At 41.2% G+C, this 13,327-nt stretch overlaps 2 protein-coding genes across 2 annotated transcripts; both read left to right on the top strand.

The window, feature by feature from the left end:
• Window positions 1-4,161: 4,161 nt before the first annotated feature.
• On the top strand, window positions 4,162-5,732 carry myf6 (myogenic factor 6; the record flags this gene model as incomplete). Its single annotated transcript, XM_079551436.1, has 3 exons — window positions 4,162-4,674; window positions 5,469-5,547; window positions 5,629-5,732. The coding sequence occupies 3 exons, from the start codon at window positions 4,162-4,164 to the stop codon at window positions 5,730-5,732; spliced, it is 696 nt and encodes a 231-aa protein (XP_079407562.1).
• Window positions 5,733-8,201: 2,469 nt separating this feature from the next.
• Window positions 8,202-9,641, top strand: myf5 (myogenic factor 5; the record flags this gene model as incomplete). Its single annotated transcript, XM_079551628.1, has 3 exons — window positions 8,202-8,654; window positions 9,300-9,372; window positions 9,445-9,641. 3 exons carry the CDS (start codon window positions 8,202-8,204, stop codon window positions 9,639-9,641), a joined length of 723 nt encoding a protein of 240 aa, XP_079407754.1.
• Between the last annotated feature and the right edge of the window lie 3,686 nt (window positions 9,642-13,327).

Here is a 13,327-nt window from a genome sequence, read left to right on the forward strand (position 1 = left end):
CTATTTTCATCCATACCGATATGTATTAGTTCATTTTTCCAGTGGGCCTCATTCACCCTGACTCAACAGCCCGGTGACCCCATCTGTGACCCGAGGTGAGGCACTGTCATCAGGCTCATGCCCAGGATACTTAACCTTACACTGGCTAAGTCATATTCCAGGTGTGGAGATAGATGCAGTGTGTCCGTCATGGTGCTCGGAGTTTCCTCTAAAACATGGCATTGAGTGTGCACCCCGTCTGAGGCAGGACGTCCTATTAAAGTGGAGCAAAAGGTGGACAAGAGGGGGGCAGAGGCCTTTGGTTCATGTTCATTGTCAGGGCTGTTTGTGACCCTCTTGTCAGCACTCGTCCTAACTAGTGTCCCTCCACAAAAAAGTGAAACAAATTGCAATTGATGCTCAAAGTCATGCTATTATATGAATCAAAATACATCATGACATAATCATAAAATCTTATTTGAATTGAATATTCACTCTGCAAATTCCAATGTCAAATAATTTTCTCAATATTATAGAAAATATTAATGATCATACGGTGCAACATTTCTAATTTTGGAGGTTTTGGAAAAAGTTTATGTATTTTATTAGTTTATTTGTTACTAATAAAACTTGTTAAACTGAGTAAAGTGAGTTGGATATTTAATCTTGATCAGTGAGCTGTTTCAATCAGGACAATATTACAATTACCATTAATTAAGTATATCAAATGGTGCAGGAATGCAGTTCTGAAATACTTACACATGCAAATTTATTGAGATCCATCTTGGATTTCCTGCATGCAGGCGTACTGATAGTTTTTGTTGACTGCACTGACAAAGGCTTAATAAAGTCCCGATAAAAATGTGCCTTTTAATGAATCATGAACTTTGCACTGCTTTTGACTACAGGGCTAGATTCCACTCTGATTTATGCCAATGTGTAGTTGTTCCCCGAGAGGCCGGATCATCCAGGTTGAGTTTCTGCCCAGGATATCCCATGATTCTCCTTGACAGCCGAAGCGGCAACCCTCTGACACTGACGGGAATTTATGGTGTTCCTCAGGATGCACAGTAGTGGGATGGAGAGAATGCACACTCAATGCACAACAGGGAGGCCTCTCATTTATCTTCAAAATGTGCTGAATACACAAGGCTATAAGCTCGACATATACTGTATAGATCAAGGCATCGCTCATTTAGAGCAAGAATTCATCCAACCCATCCATCAGTATCTTGCGGTTGTTTACCAGTATCAATATGTAGGCCTACCCGAAATAAGTACGAGAAGTAGTTTAAACTTGCTGTATTTTAAATGTTTTGTGGAAATAACATAAAACATGTTAGCCTTTGTCAAAACATTTTTTGTCCTCACCAAACACCATCGTTGTGTAAAATACTGGTTGTATTACTGTGTTTTTCATGATAACATTGTACATTAAAGGGTCTATATCATGCTATTTTAGCCATTCCAAAGTTAAGTATAGGCATGTATATATGATATTTTGTACCTCTACCATTATGGAGCACTCATTTTTGTGATAAATATAAGTGTTTTCTGGAGGTATTTTTCAAACCCGGAAGACAAAACGCTTCAATTCAGTTAACTCCGCCCCCTCTCTCCGCACATACTGTACCGTAATATAAATAAACAACAATAAGTGAAGTTACTTCACGATGCAGTTATACGGAGTTGTCATCTGCCACACAGCTTCATAAATGACTAACACACAAGCTAATATGCTAACACACAAGCTAACCCGCGCTTGGATTGACTCACCGCTCTGGTCCATCGCTGTTTACATTATGGGACTTGCGTTGGTTATAAAAGTTAATCCACTTTGGTTCTGGCGAAGGTTCACCAAACATCCATCAGTGACAGTCACAGAAAAACACCATTTTGGTGATAGTCGCTAAATCCCGAAGAAAAAAAACAGCTTCGGAAAGAGTGGCCTCTTCTTGAAAAAGGTTGAATAAAGTCCTCGTAGCCAAACGCGCTTCTTTTTCTCCGTCCGTGACATTATCGTTAGGTAAGAATAAAGAACAGATGTCCAGAATAAGTTGCAACGAGCTCCATCTTCAGCTGCAGCGCAAACATGACTGATCTGTTCAGACGCTCAGGGGATGTGTTTGTTTTGGCCTCAGCTGACCTGGAAGCACCTCGGGCACATCCTTTTTATTTTTTATTTTTTCTTCACTTTTTTCTCTCTCTTTGTTTCTCTCTTACAACAGAAAAAATTTAAAAGCTGTTTTACAAATTAAAATCCGTCCGTAAGCATAGAATTAAGACATTACATTACAGACGTTGAGCACTTCCGTTCCGCTGTTATGACACAACTGAACACTCAGTCGTTCACCAGGAGAGGGAGGAGCAGCTGCTCAGAGAGCAGGATTCAGGAGGATTACTGAGAGCTGCGTGAATGAAGCCACAAACCACTCTGGGGGTGTTTTTGATAAGGAAATAGCATAACAACATGGCTAAAAGCTCCAAAAAGTCGATTTTGCATGATATAGGACCTTTAATGGAACGTTCTCTGTCCTCCACAGGTGTAACAGTACAGCGTTTGGGCGAAGAGTGGTGAAGTAAAAGTCACAGAAACTCAAGGCAGGGTTGCCAGGTTCGCGGTTAAACCACGGAATTGGGCGTTTTTTAAAGCCATTCCGTGGGTGAAAAAAAGGTCCTCTAATATGTCAAGCTTTTTTTACAACAAAGTGCCAGTGCCAAACCAGTCTGACCAGCTATAGGTTTTGGGACCAACCTCTGGCAGTGGCCAAAGCGCTAACCCGTGTCTGAACAGACTGCTGGCCTCTGATCGAGAGAGTGAACAGTCCTCACTATTGACACGCAGGTCATATGGATTTAATATTTCACAACATCATGCAGCTGTGCTATAAGGGGATTTTGCTGATTTCAGTATTTAGCCCCTGTTAGCTCAGCTTTAGCTGTTGTTAGCATAACATTTGCATGTAGCTTATCTTCATAGTTGTATAGAGTTCGGGAAATTCCACAGTTACCATGGAGATCTGCCATCTTTGCAGCTGTTAGCATACATTTCCATTGACTTACATTAGCTTAAAACAGTATAAAAAGTGGAGAAAATAGCTGTGGAAAAAATCTGTTAGCTGCTGTTACTGCTGGTAAATCCATCTAACACACTGTGGTGTCCAAGTGTTTTAATGTGAACAGTAACTCCAGTGTTTTAACTTTTAAAATCTCCATTAGTTTACAATTGCTGCTAATCCCATAATGCTTAGCGAAATGACATCACATTCCCGAACTCTATTTAGCGGTTTCTTTCTGTTTTAATACAGCTTGGCACCTCTGAACGATTCCATAACTCCCGCCAGAAGGCAGCATTTGTCCACATTTGTTCTCATCGCGGCTAGCAAAACTTTTAATGACGATCTGTACAGCGTGCTCCGCTGTGAGGCGCCACCTACAACAAATGCAGGTGTGTGTGTGATGGAAACAGACAGGTCTGCAGGGTAGTGTCGATAGGCCTACATGCACGTAGATCGTGGCGTTGTCGTTTCGTTTTTGTGTCCCATTTTTAATGTTTTTTTTAACGCTTTTTAAAAAACATTTTCAGCACGTTTTTGTCGATTTTTTTTGTTTGGCATGTTTGTGGCGCTCTTTTGATGTATCATCCTCGTTTTTGTCGCTGTTTTGATGCTTTGTTCAAGAAGATTTCAGATTCGGGCAAAGAGAAGAAAATGTGCTCTGGGGGGTAAGAGGTTAAAAAAAATAAAGCCTTACGCCAAAAACATTTAGTTTGTGCGCAAATAAATAATTATTATTATAATTTCTATATATTATAATATTTTTTTGTCTTACTTGTTTCATAACACAAAGCCACAGCAATAGGAATCCTCACATTCCAATGTTGAGAAATGCACGTGGACTTATATACACTATTTAATCTCAGAACATAGGCCTCCATAGTTTTAGATTTCTTTTAAATTCCCAAATATCTCACCAATGTGTAGTTGAGAACACTTGCTGGGTATTTAAAGTATTCCCCTACACAAAGTCAGAGGGGACAGTGCAATGGGACTATGCTTGATGCGGTGACAGCCAATGTGTCGGATAGAGTTTCACATTCTATATTTAAGCCTGGCACGTCTGCGCTGTGCACTGTTTAAATGCCATAGTCAGTGTCAAAACAGAGACGAGGGGTGCCACAATATGATGGACCTTTTTGAGACCAATACCTTTTTATTTAGTGACCTGCGTTACCTGGAAGATGGAGATCATGACACGCTACAGAACATGGACATGGTGGACGTATCCCCTCCGTACCACGGCAGTGACAGCCCTCTGTCCGCGGGCCAGGATCATGTTCAGTCTGAAACCGGGGGCGACAGCAGCGGAGAGGAACACGTCCAGGCACCTCCCGGACTCAAGACGCACTGCAAGGGCCAGTGCCTCATGTGGGCCTGTAAAATCTGCAAGAGAAAATCTGCGCCCACGGACAGACGCAAGGCCGCCACGCTCCGCGAGAGGAGGAGACTCAAGAAGATCAACGAGGCCTTTGAAGCGCTCAAGAGGAAGACTGTGGCCAACCCCAACCAACGGCTGCCCAAAGTGGAGATTTTACGCAGCGCCATCAGCTACATAGAGAGACTACAGGAGATACTGCACTCGATAGACGGGCAGGAAACAAAGCACAGTGGGCCTGAAACATACCAGGAGCAACGTGTAAGCACGCGCTGTTGCCTTTGCTGTGACGTGACTAAATCCTTTTTTGCAAAACTATTTTACTCTGTTTTCACTAAGTTTGTCCAAGGCCCAGGCTAAATCCTCTTAAAGGAACAGGCCACCGTTTTTCCATACTGAGATATGTTCTTACCTGAGCTTAGACGAGTTGATGCGTACCTGTCTGGTCTTAACGCGTGCGCTCAGTTGCGCAAAAACACCTTACTTGTTGTTAGCCTTTAGCCTCTCCTCCTCTCTTCTATGGATCCACATGGGGGTGAAGTTAGAAGCGACCAAGCTCTTCTATGTTTTCCCTATTTAAATACGGTTACATGAGTAGTTACACGATCCAAGTACAGTTACACAAAATTAGACATATTGATTTTTTTTTTTTTTACTGTGCAGACGTTGAAGTGCTTCTAAGGTGTTATTACGCCGTACAACATAGTTTTTATCCACTTAGAAAATCCACATGTTTAATGTTGTGTAACTGTACTTGGATCATGTAACTACTCACGTAACGTATTTTAATAAGGGAAACGTGGAAGAGCTTGGTCGCTTCTAACTTCACCCCCGTTTGGCCCCATAGAGGAGAGAAGGAGAGGCTAAATGCTAACAACATCTTTGTTTGTTTTTTGCATGACTGAGCGCACGCACAAAGACCAGACAGGTACACATCAAGTTGTCTAAGCTCAGGTAAGAACATTATAAAACGGTGGCCCATTACTTTAAGTTAAAATGTGTTCCTTGGCCTATTGATTCTACACAGGCTATAATTGAACACGTTGTTTTTGTAGGCTGGATTGAATTGGAAGCACACTGAGCGCTGGCCCACTTCCAACCATTCCACTACAGCAGCGATGTGCCACCGAGGGGGTAAATAAGATGACTGGACATATCAATAACAGCACGAATTGAGGGCATTGTTTATGTATATTGTATTTTTTTTTCTTCCAGAATCTGAGGATGCCACAGCAAGCTGCAGCCTCCTATGTCTCTCCTCTATAGTGGACAGTATCGACAATGAGAAGAGTCTCAGAGAAAGCAACTCAGAAAACTAAGATTTTAATTATTTCTAAATTTAAATTTTATATATTGTTGTATTGAATGGGCCGGACTTTACTTGTTTTATATACTGTATATTTTTTATTCAAATGCAAACATTTCTTTTCAAAGTATATTGTAAAACATAATCATAAATATGTTTGAATATTTGTATCTGACCAACATATCAGTGCTGTAAAATGCTTTTAGACAAGCGTTTGTTTTGGAATGAAATCGAGAATAAAATGTGCACCTCAAACATTATTGATCACCAGTGACTTTGAGTGCCACACACTGGTTTCTCTGCATTCATGCTTATTTAAAACTCATGAAGTCTCCCTAAAATAATCCAAATGGCAGCTCTAATCCCTCTGCAGAAACTGACTGTTTGTCCCATAACATGCTGAAAGTCTGGACTGGACACAAAGCCCAGTCAGTGAACAAAGATACTAAGCTATTGGCTTCTAGCTTATCGTAATGCAAAGTACTTCTGAGTTATTAAAATGAGTAACACAACGCTTATGGTCTAGAGAGGGAGTTCGTAAGATGATGGACACCCTCAGATCTCGATGGCTGGACTCTGGGGCTGACCTATGAACTTCGTCCATGTGCGAGGTCAGTGCCTAAACACCTTTAACACAAAAAGTCATTTCTTAAATTAAAGCATAATCGATGCAGTTAAGAATATATTTCGGGACACTCTGTAGGCAAATCCTCAAAGTCCAACTGATACTGTTTTTTTTTCCTGTTTTTTTTCTCTGGGTTTTTTTTAGACAAGTTTGGACAAAATATCACCTTTTCTGAAGGATCCAGTCAGAAACCTGATATCCACTCCACTAATGTGATTTTAATGGACTTATGCTCCCTCACTGAGATAGAAGTGTTTGATTTCCACTGTGTTTAACTATTGAACACAAATGTTTTTTAATTACACTGCCTGGTGCATTTGAGTCCTTTATATCAACCTATTGTGGCATTGTTTCAAATTATTTTACAGCGTAAGTTATTATGAGTCATCCAGGTCCAATGTTTCATGACCCAAGAAATGTTGCCTTTCATGGATTTTCTTTATGAAAAACAAAGGTAAACCATGTAGGCTACATTTGTTTTTATGGTTTAAGCATTTTAACAGGGCTTAATGAGATATTGAGTTTCAAAAAAGTATTATCTGTTTTGTAAGAATGCAATGATAAATTGAATTTCTGTCAACGGCTGTTGTCGCACCAAACGAGCAGCATATAAATAAATCAAACCTTAGAGACCATTCAGAAGAAATAGGGCTCTGAGACGTGAGGGAGATGGACATAAAAGATCACCCCGTGCCCTTCACTTAACTTTATCTGTGACCCTTGAGAACAACACAAGCAGAGCCCTATGTTCCCCTGAGGGCGCACTGATCCATGTGCAGAAAATCACCGCAAACTGTGCACGGCCTTGCCATATGCTGCACAGGCCAGCCACGTCAGAAGTGTAAATGTTGTGTTTACACATCAATGTGTTTTTTGCTAAGGTGTTAGTGATTATTTACAACCTGAAATGGGATTCATCAAATATTTGCATTGTGAAAAAGTGCCAAGTATCAACGATAGCATTGCTACCCAAACAGATTTCAGGGAAAGTATGGCAGAGACACATTAAGCAAAGCCTTGTGACCGGATATATCATGGTGTTACAGACTCCTGACATTTGGCAAATGAGATGTAAGTGTGATGTACTGGTGTAGGCTGTCAGTTTCTGAGATAAAAATCAATTGCTCTGTTTCTACATGAGAATAAATACACCCTCATCTTTGGCACTCAGCCATAATGGCCAGTTGTTTGAGCAGATCTGAACTTCTGACTTGAGTCACTAACATTTAATGGTCAAAATTTGGCCAGAGCAGGAAGACGGTGCAGAGAATTACACAGTGGTGTCAATAGCGTAATTAGTGTTGAATTGAGCTTTAACAAACACCTTCAGTGACAAGAGTGAGGTGTTTAGAGGGAATTTACCCCTCTATGTGAATCGTTGGGGCTAGGAACATTACACCTTTCTCTGCAGCTGGTATGCCTTTGCTGCACCATATCACAAATGGGCTTTCAAAAGGGGGTAGATGATCTTTACATTGTCTGATAAAAATATCATTAATGTCCTCACTTTTTTCCGCAGCAACTACGCAACCCTTAAGAAAAAAAAACACATTTTGTGTGTTGATCATTGGCCTTGTACAAGAGGCATGAGCGGTGACAAGTGGGAAAACACCATAAGTGCAGATGTGGGAAACTCTGCAGGGTACTGGGGTTGAAGGGTGAGAGGGGTGAGGGGGGTTCAGGGAGGGGCCTGCCTTCTGCTGGGGCAGAGGGCTATGGTAATCAGATCTGGCCAATGTGGGCCCTGGGCTCTGTCCCAGGGCATATAAGAGGGCCAGGGGCCGGGGACCCTCACATCTCTGAGGTCTCTCTGGTGCACCAGTGTTTTGCTTCACTTCAGAGCGTTTAACATAGTCCATGGATGTGTTTGCCCATTCCCAGGTGTACTACGACAGGGCATGTGCCTCTTCACCGGACAGTATGGACTTCGGTCCTGGAGCTGAGCTCGCTGGTTCTGAGGAGGATGAGCACATAAGAGTCCCTGGTGCTCCCCACCAGCCGGGACACTGTCTGCAGTGGGCCTGCAAGGCTTGCAAACGCAAGTCCAGCTTTGTGGACCGCAGAAAGGCAGCCACAATGCGTGAGCGCAGGCGACTGAAGAAGGTCAACCATGCTTTCGAGGCTTTGCGCCGTTGTACCTCTGCCAACCCCAGCCAGCGCCTGCCCAAAGTGGAAATCCTCCGCAATGCCATCCAGTATATTGAGAGCCTTCAGGAGCTACTGAGGGAACAGGTGGAGAACTACTACAGCCTCCCAGCAGAGAGCAGCTCTGAGCCCAGCAGCCCGCTGTCCAGCTGCTCAGAGAGAACGGTGAGTCCTGAACATCAGTGAGTTGGACATGATACTCAGAGTGATGGGAAACCCCTTCTCCCTGAGGTTATCCCTGGGACCTGTAACAGAGCTAACAACCACACCCTTTTTAGTTTACATTTTCATTGCAGAAACATGGGGAAAAGTGTAAGATTATTTTCTACTTTAACACCAAGACATGATTTTGTTTGTAGCTGCAGTGGTTCTCCCACAGGACTCTTTATAGCTCTCACACAGCACAGTAAATCCACCTCTGTGAAGTCTGGCAGAGCAAACGGGTTTTTTGTGCATTCCATCTTGACGGCATGTTCTGCGCCGCTGCCAGGATTTTCTGCAGATTAACTCAGAGAAAGTGTCATCTTGCACAAACTGGTGTTGCTTCCACTGATACAATCGATTATCCATGCTCCGAGCCGGGCAGCGGAGGAGAGCACCCACCGCCACTAAGGCTGTAAAGGTGAATGCGAAACAAGAACGCGCATAACTGTGGTATTCATGATTTATTGGCCTGTCCAAAATAACAGGAAGGGCACAAGTGTTTCTTCAGTAAATTATTCTCAATATACAGTGTAGGTCAAATACTGTTGTTGTATTTCACAGTATACAAAATACATTTTCTAGTTCGTCTTTTGCTGTTCTTTCCAGGCTCAAAGCACAAGTCCGGGGTGGCATCAGCTGAATACACACTACAACAACAGCTATTCATATTCCAAAAGCGGTAGGTCTGAGTCTGTGGCTACTATTTAGAACAAAATGTATTTCCTCTTTATCATCATGATTTTGTGTTTAGATCATTTGAATGAGAAATCTGCCGGCGCCTCGAGTCTGCAGTGTTTGTCCAGTATTGTCGACCGCCTCTCTTCAGTGGAGGCCAGCTGTGGCCCCACATCTCTACGGGACGTACCCAGCTACTCCCCCGTCAGTACCGACTCGCAGCCCTGCACCCCGGACAGCCCCGGGACCAAGCCTGTGTACCATGTTCTGTGAAGGTACAGCAATTTGAATATATGAACCAAAAAAAATGACTATCTGGGCACAAATGATCAAAAGACTACCAGTCAATCCAACTGTAAATGAGATTGTGAATATGTATGTAAATGACAATTATCCTTCATAATATTGTACTGTGACTGAATCATTTTTAATAACATTGCATTAAACATTATAAGATGTTGTATTTTGTATTTATGATTCACTGTAATGATCTAGTTTGCTCTGTTTTGATATTTTCTGTAAAGATTAAAGTTTTATTTCTCTATAGTTGTGATGATGTTCTTTGACAATGCGAGAAAAGTCAAATCAAAACTGGATGTATTTATTTTTGGCCAGGTCAGAAATGAAGAAAAAAGTTATGTAAGTTATGTATGTAGTGTCCTGTTTCATTCATGCACTTTCGCAAACATACACAAATCACATAGAGGATGGTGAAGATATTTGCCCAAAGACACAGGAGAAGTTGCAGTATTGGGAGTCTGGTGTATTTTGAACAGCAGAAGTACTCAATATTCTTACTTAAGTAAAAGTATCTGATAACATTTTTACTTAAAGGAGCTGTACATGATTTTTTTTTCTATTTATGGAATGACATTTGTTTGTCCCCCTATACTTTAAACTCATACCTTTGTGGGAAAAAACACTGTGCATCTAATTATAAAACAGTTTTCCAGCATTTTTCTGAAAGTGACCCTGCAAGTTGTGAAATGTGCCGATAAACTCATCCATGTGAAGAATGGGGATGCAGCAAATCTGTTAGGAAAACTAACAGATCCAAACTGAGTTTGGATACAACTAACATTTCAATTTGGTGCTTTCCTCTTTCATTGTTTGAAAAAAAAAGAGCTATAGGGCCTTTAAGTAAAACTATAAAAGTATGCTCTGTAAAATGTACTTTATAAGTAAAAGGTCAAAGTATTTAAGAGTTTAACCAAGTCTAAACGAATAAACAACTAACTCAGGTCACAAACAGGAAATAAACCAGGTCTAAACCCGGACAAGGTCTAAACCAAGTCTAAACAGGAGTAAACCACTAAATCAAGTCTAAACAGGGACTAAACCAGTTCATTGTAGAGAGGTCACTCTCAAAATAATATACTTTTACTTTGAGCCCAATTTAAAATGTAGTGGAGTAGAAAGTACAGATACAGGCTCTAAAATTTAGTGAAGTAAAAGTATTCATAAAATGTACATAAGTAAAGTAAAAGTGCCTATGATTTGTATTTTTTACTTTGCTACTTTCCATCACTGATTTTGAAAACGTATATTTTATCTAAATTGATTTATTCATGTAAATGGAAGAGAACATGCGGTAACACTTTACAATAAGGTTACATGAAGTCATGCATGAATAACATGAAATTGTGCATGAAATAATACATGATTTCATGATGTATTTATGCATGATGATATCATGACTAATCATGAGTTAACATGATCAATCAATCAATCAATCAATCAATCAATCAATCAATCAATCAATCAATCAATCAATCAATCAAAACTTTATTTATAAAGCGCTTTTCATACAAGGTTGTAACACAAAGTGCTTTAGAGATTAAAAACAGACAACAACACTGCTCACCCCACCCCCCTTCCCCATAGCCACACACACGCAGGCACACACACACACACACACACACACACACACACACACACGCACACACGCACGCACGCACGCACGCACGCACGCACGCACACGCACACACACACACACACACACACACACACACACGATGAGATAATGGACGTAGTGCTGAGTCTGGGTACAGATGAACCAGGTAAGGAAATGCCATCAGAGGAGCCGTCTGCACCGGGAGCGGCACATCAGCCACAGCCACAGGGCACCACCACCGGACACCCAGCGGAGGTGCAGCAGAAACACCACACCTCCATCCGGGCACCCAGAGGACAGTGCCCACACAGCCAACCACCGCTCCCGGGGCAGAGGGCTCCATCAGAGGAAACACTGGAAATTCTAAAAATGCAAAAATGCAATATGCAAATAAGAACATTAGAATAATAAAAACATATATATAAAACTAGCTAAAAACTAGTATAATAAGATAATTATAAACATAAATAATAATAAAAATAACTGAATGAATAAGTAAATAGAAATCAGCTAAAGCTAAACTAAAAAGGTGGGTCTCGAGCCTGCTCTTAAAAACATGAACGTTCTCTGCAGCCCTTCGCTCCTCCGGCAGGTCGTTCCAGAGGCGAGGGCAGTAATATTGGAAAGACGCCTCACCATGAGTCTTTTTGTTGACTTTAGGAATAACTAGGAGACCCCTGCCGGAGGAGCGAAGGGGCCGTGAAGGTTCATAAGGTAAAAGCAGTTCTAAAAGATAAGAAGGACCAAGACCATTGAGACAGTGAGGAAGGATTAAAAGACAATGACTGCAGTTTGGGTAAAAGTTTCTCTCTCTGGGCCTCAGGACCGATGACAAAAACTTCAGTTTTGTCCTGGTTAAGCTGGAGAAAGTTTTCTGCCATCTAGGATTTGAAAATGCAGTCTAAAATGCAGTTAAAAAGTGCATTTATTGGCCTGGTGTCATCAGGAGACACGGAGATGTATAACTGTGTATCATCAGCATAACTGTGAAAGTTGACTCCGTGTCTCCTGATGACATCACCAAGAGGGAGCATATACAAGTTAAAAAGCACTGGGCCTAAAATCGAACCCTGGGGCACACCACATGTGATTTTAGGGACTTTAGAGGAGCAGGTATCCACACTTACCATGAACGTCCTGTCTGTGAGGTAGGAAGTAAACCATTTGTGTACAGCACCAGAGAGGCCGATGTGTTTTAAACGAGTTAAAAGGATAGTGTGGTCGACTGTATCAAAGGCAGCGCTCAGATCCAGAAGAACCAACACTGTCAACTTTTTAGAATCATAATTTAATCTAAAATCATTTAAAATCTTTAAAAGGGCGGTCTCGGTGCTGTGGTTTACCCTAAAGCCAGATTGAAATTTTTCAAGGACATTTTGTGCAGTAATAAAATCACAAAGTTGATTAAAAACACGTTTTTCTAAAATTTTGCTTAAAATGGTAAGTTGGATACCGGCCTGAAATTGTTCAGGTCATTAAAATCCAAATTGCTCTTCTTCAGCAGGGGCCTCACCACCGCCCCTTTAAACGCAGCAGGGAAGATCCCCCGTCTGAAGAGAGCAATTCATGATGGTTAAAAGCTCATCTCTAAAAGATCCATAAAATGTTTTAAAAAACGGCGTTGGGACCGGGTCTAAAAGACATGTGGTGGGCCTCACTGAGGAGAAAACTTTATCAAGCATCTCAGCATTAACCAGGACAAAACTGTCCAGTGTTTTCTCTGAAGGCAGACACCCAGATGTATTTAAAACCATATTATTTTGGGAGGATAAAATATTACATCCGATAGTGTCCACCTTCCCCACGAACATGACTTCATGTTCTTTCATGATGACTTCATGCATGAATTAATTTAGTAACTACTGTAATGAAATCATGAGCAAGTCTTGTTAATGTATCATGATCTTAGTCATGAGTAATTCACTAAAATAAAAAATAAAAACTTTACATTTTTAACTGATCATAATTATGAAGTTTATGCATGAATATCATGATTCTTAAATAAAATTAACAAAAATATTGGTGGTACATATCGGCATCGGCCTTAGAAAAACAATATCTATTT

Source organism: Gobius niger (genome assembly GCF_951799975.1).
Source record: "Gobius niger genome assembly, chromosome: 2".
In the NCBI taxonomy this organism is placed as follows: domain Eukaryota; kingdom Metazoa; phylum Chordata; class Actinopteri; order Gobiiformes; family Gobiidae; genus Gobius; species Gobius niger.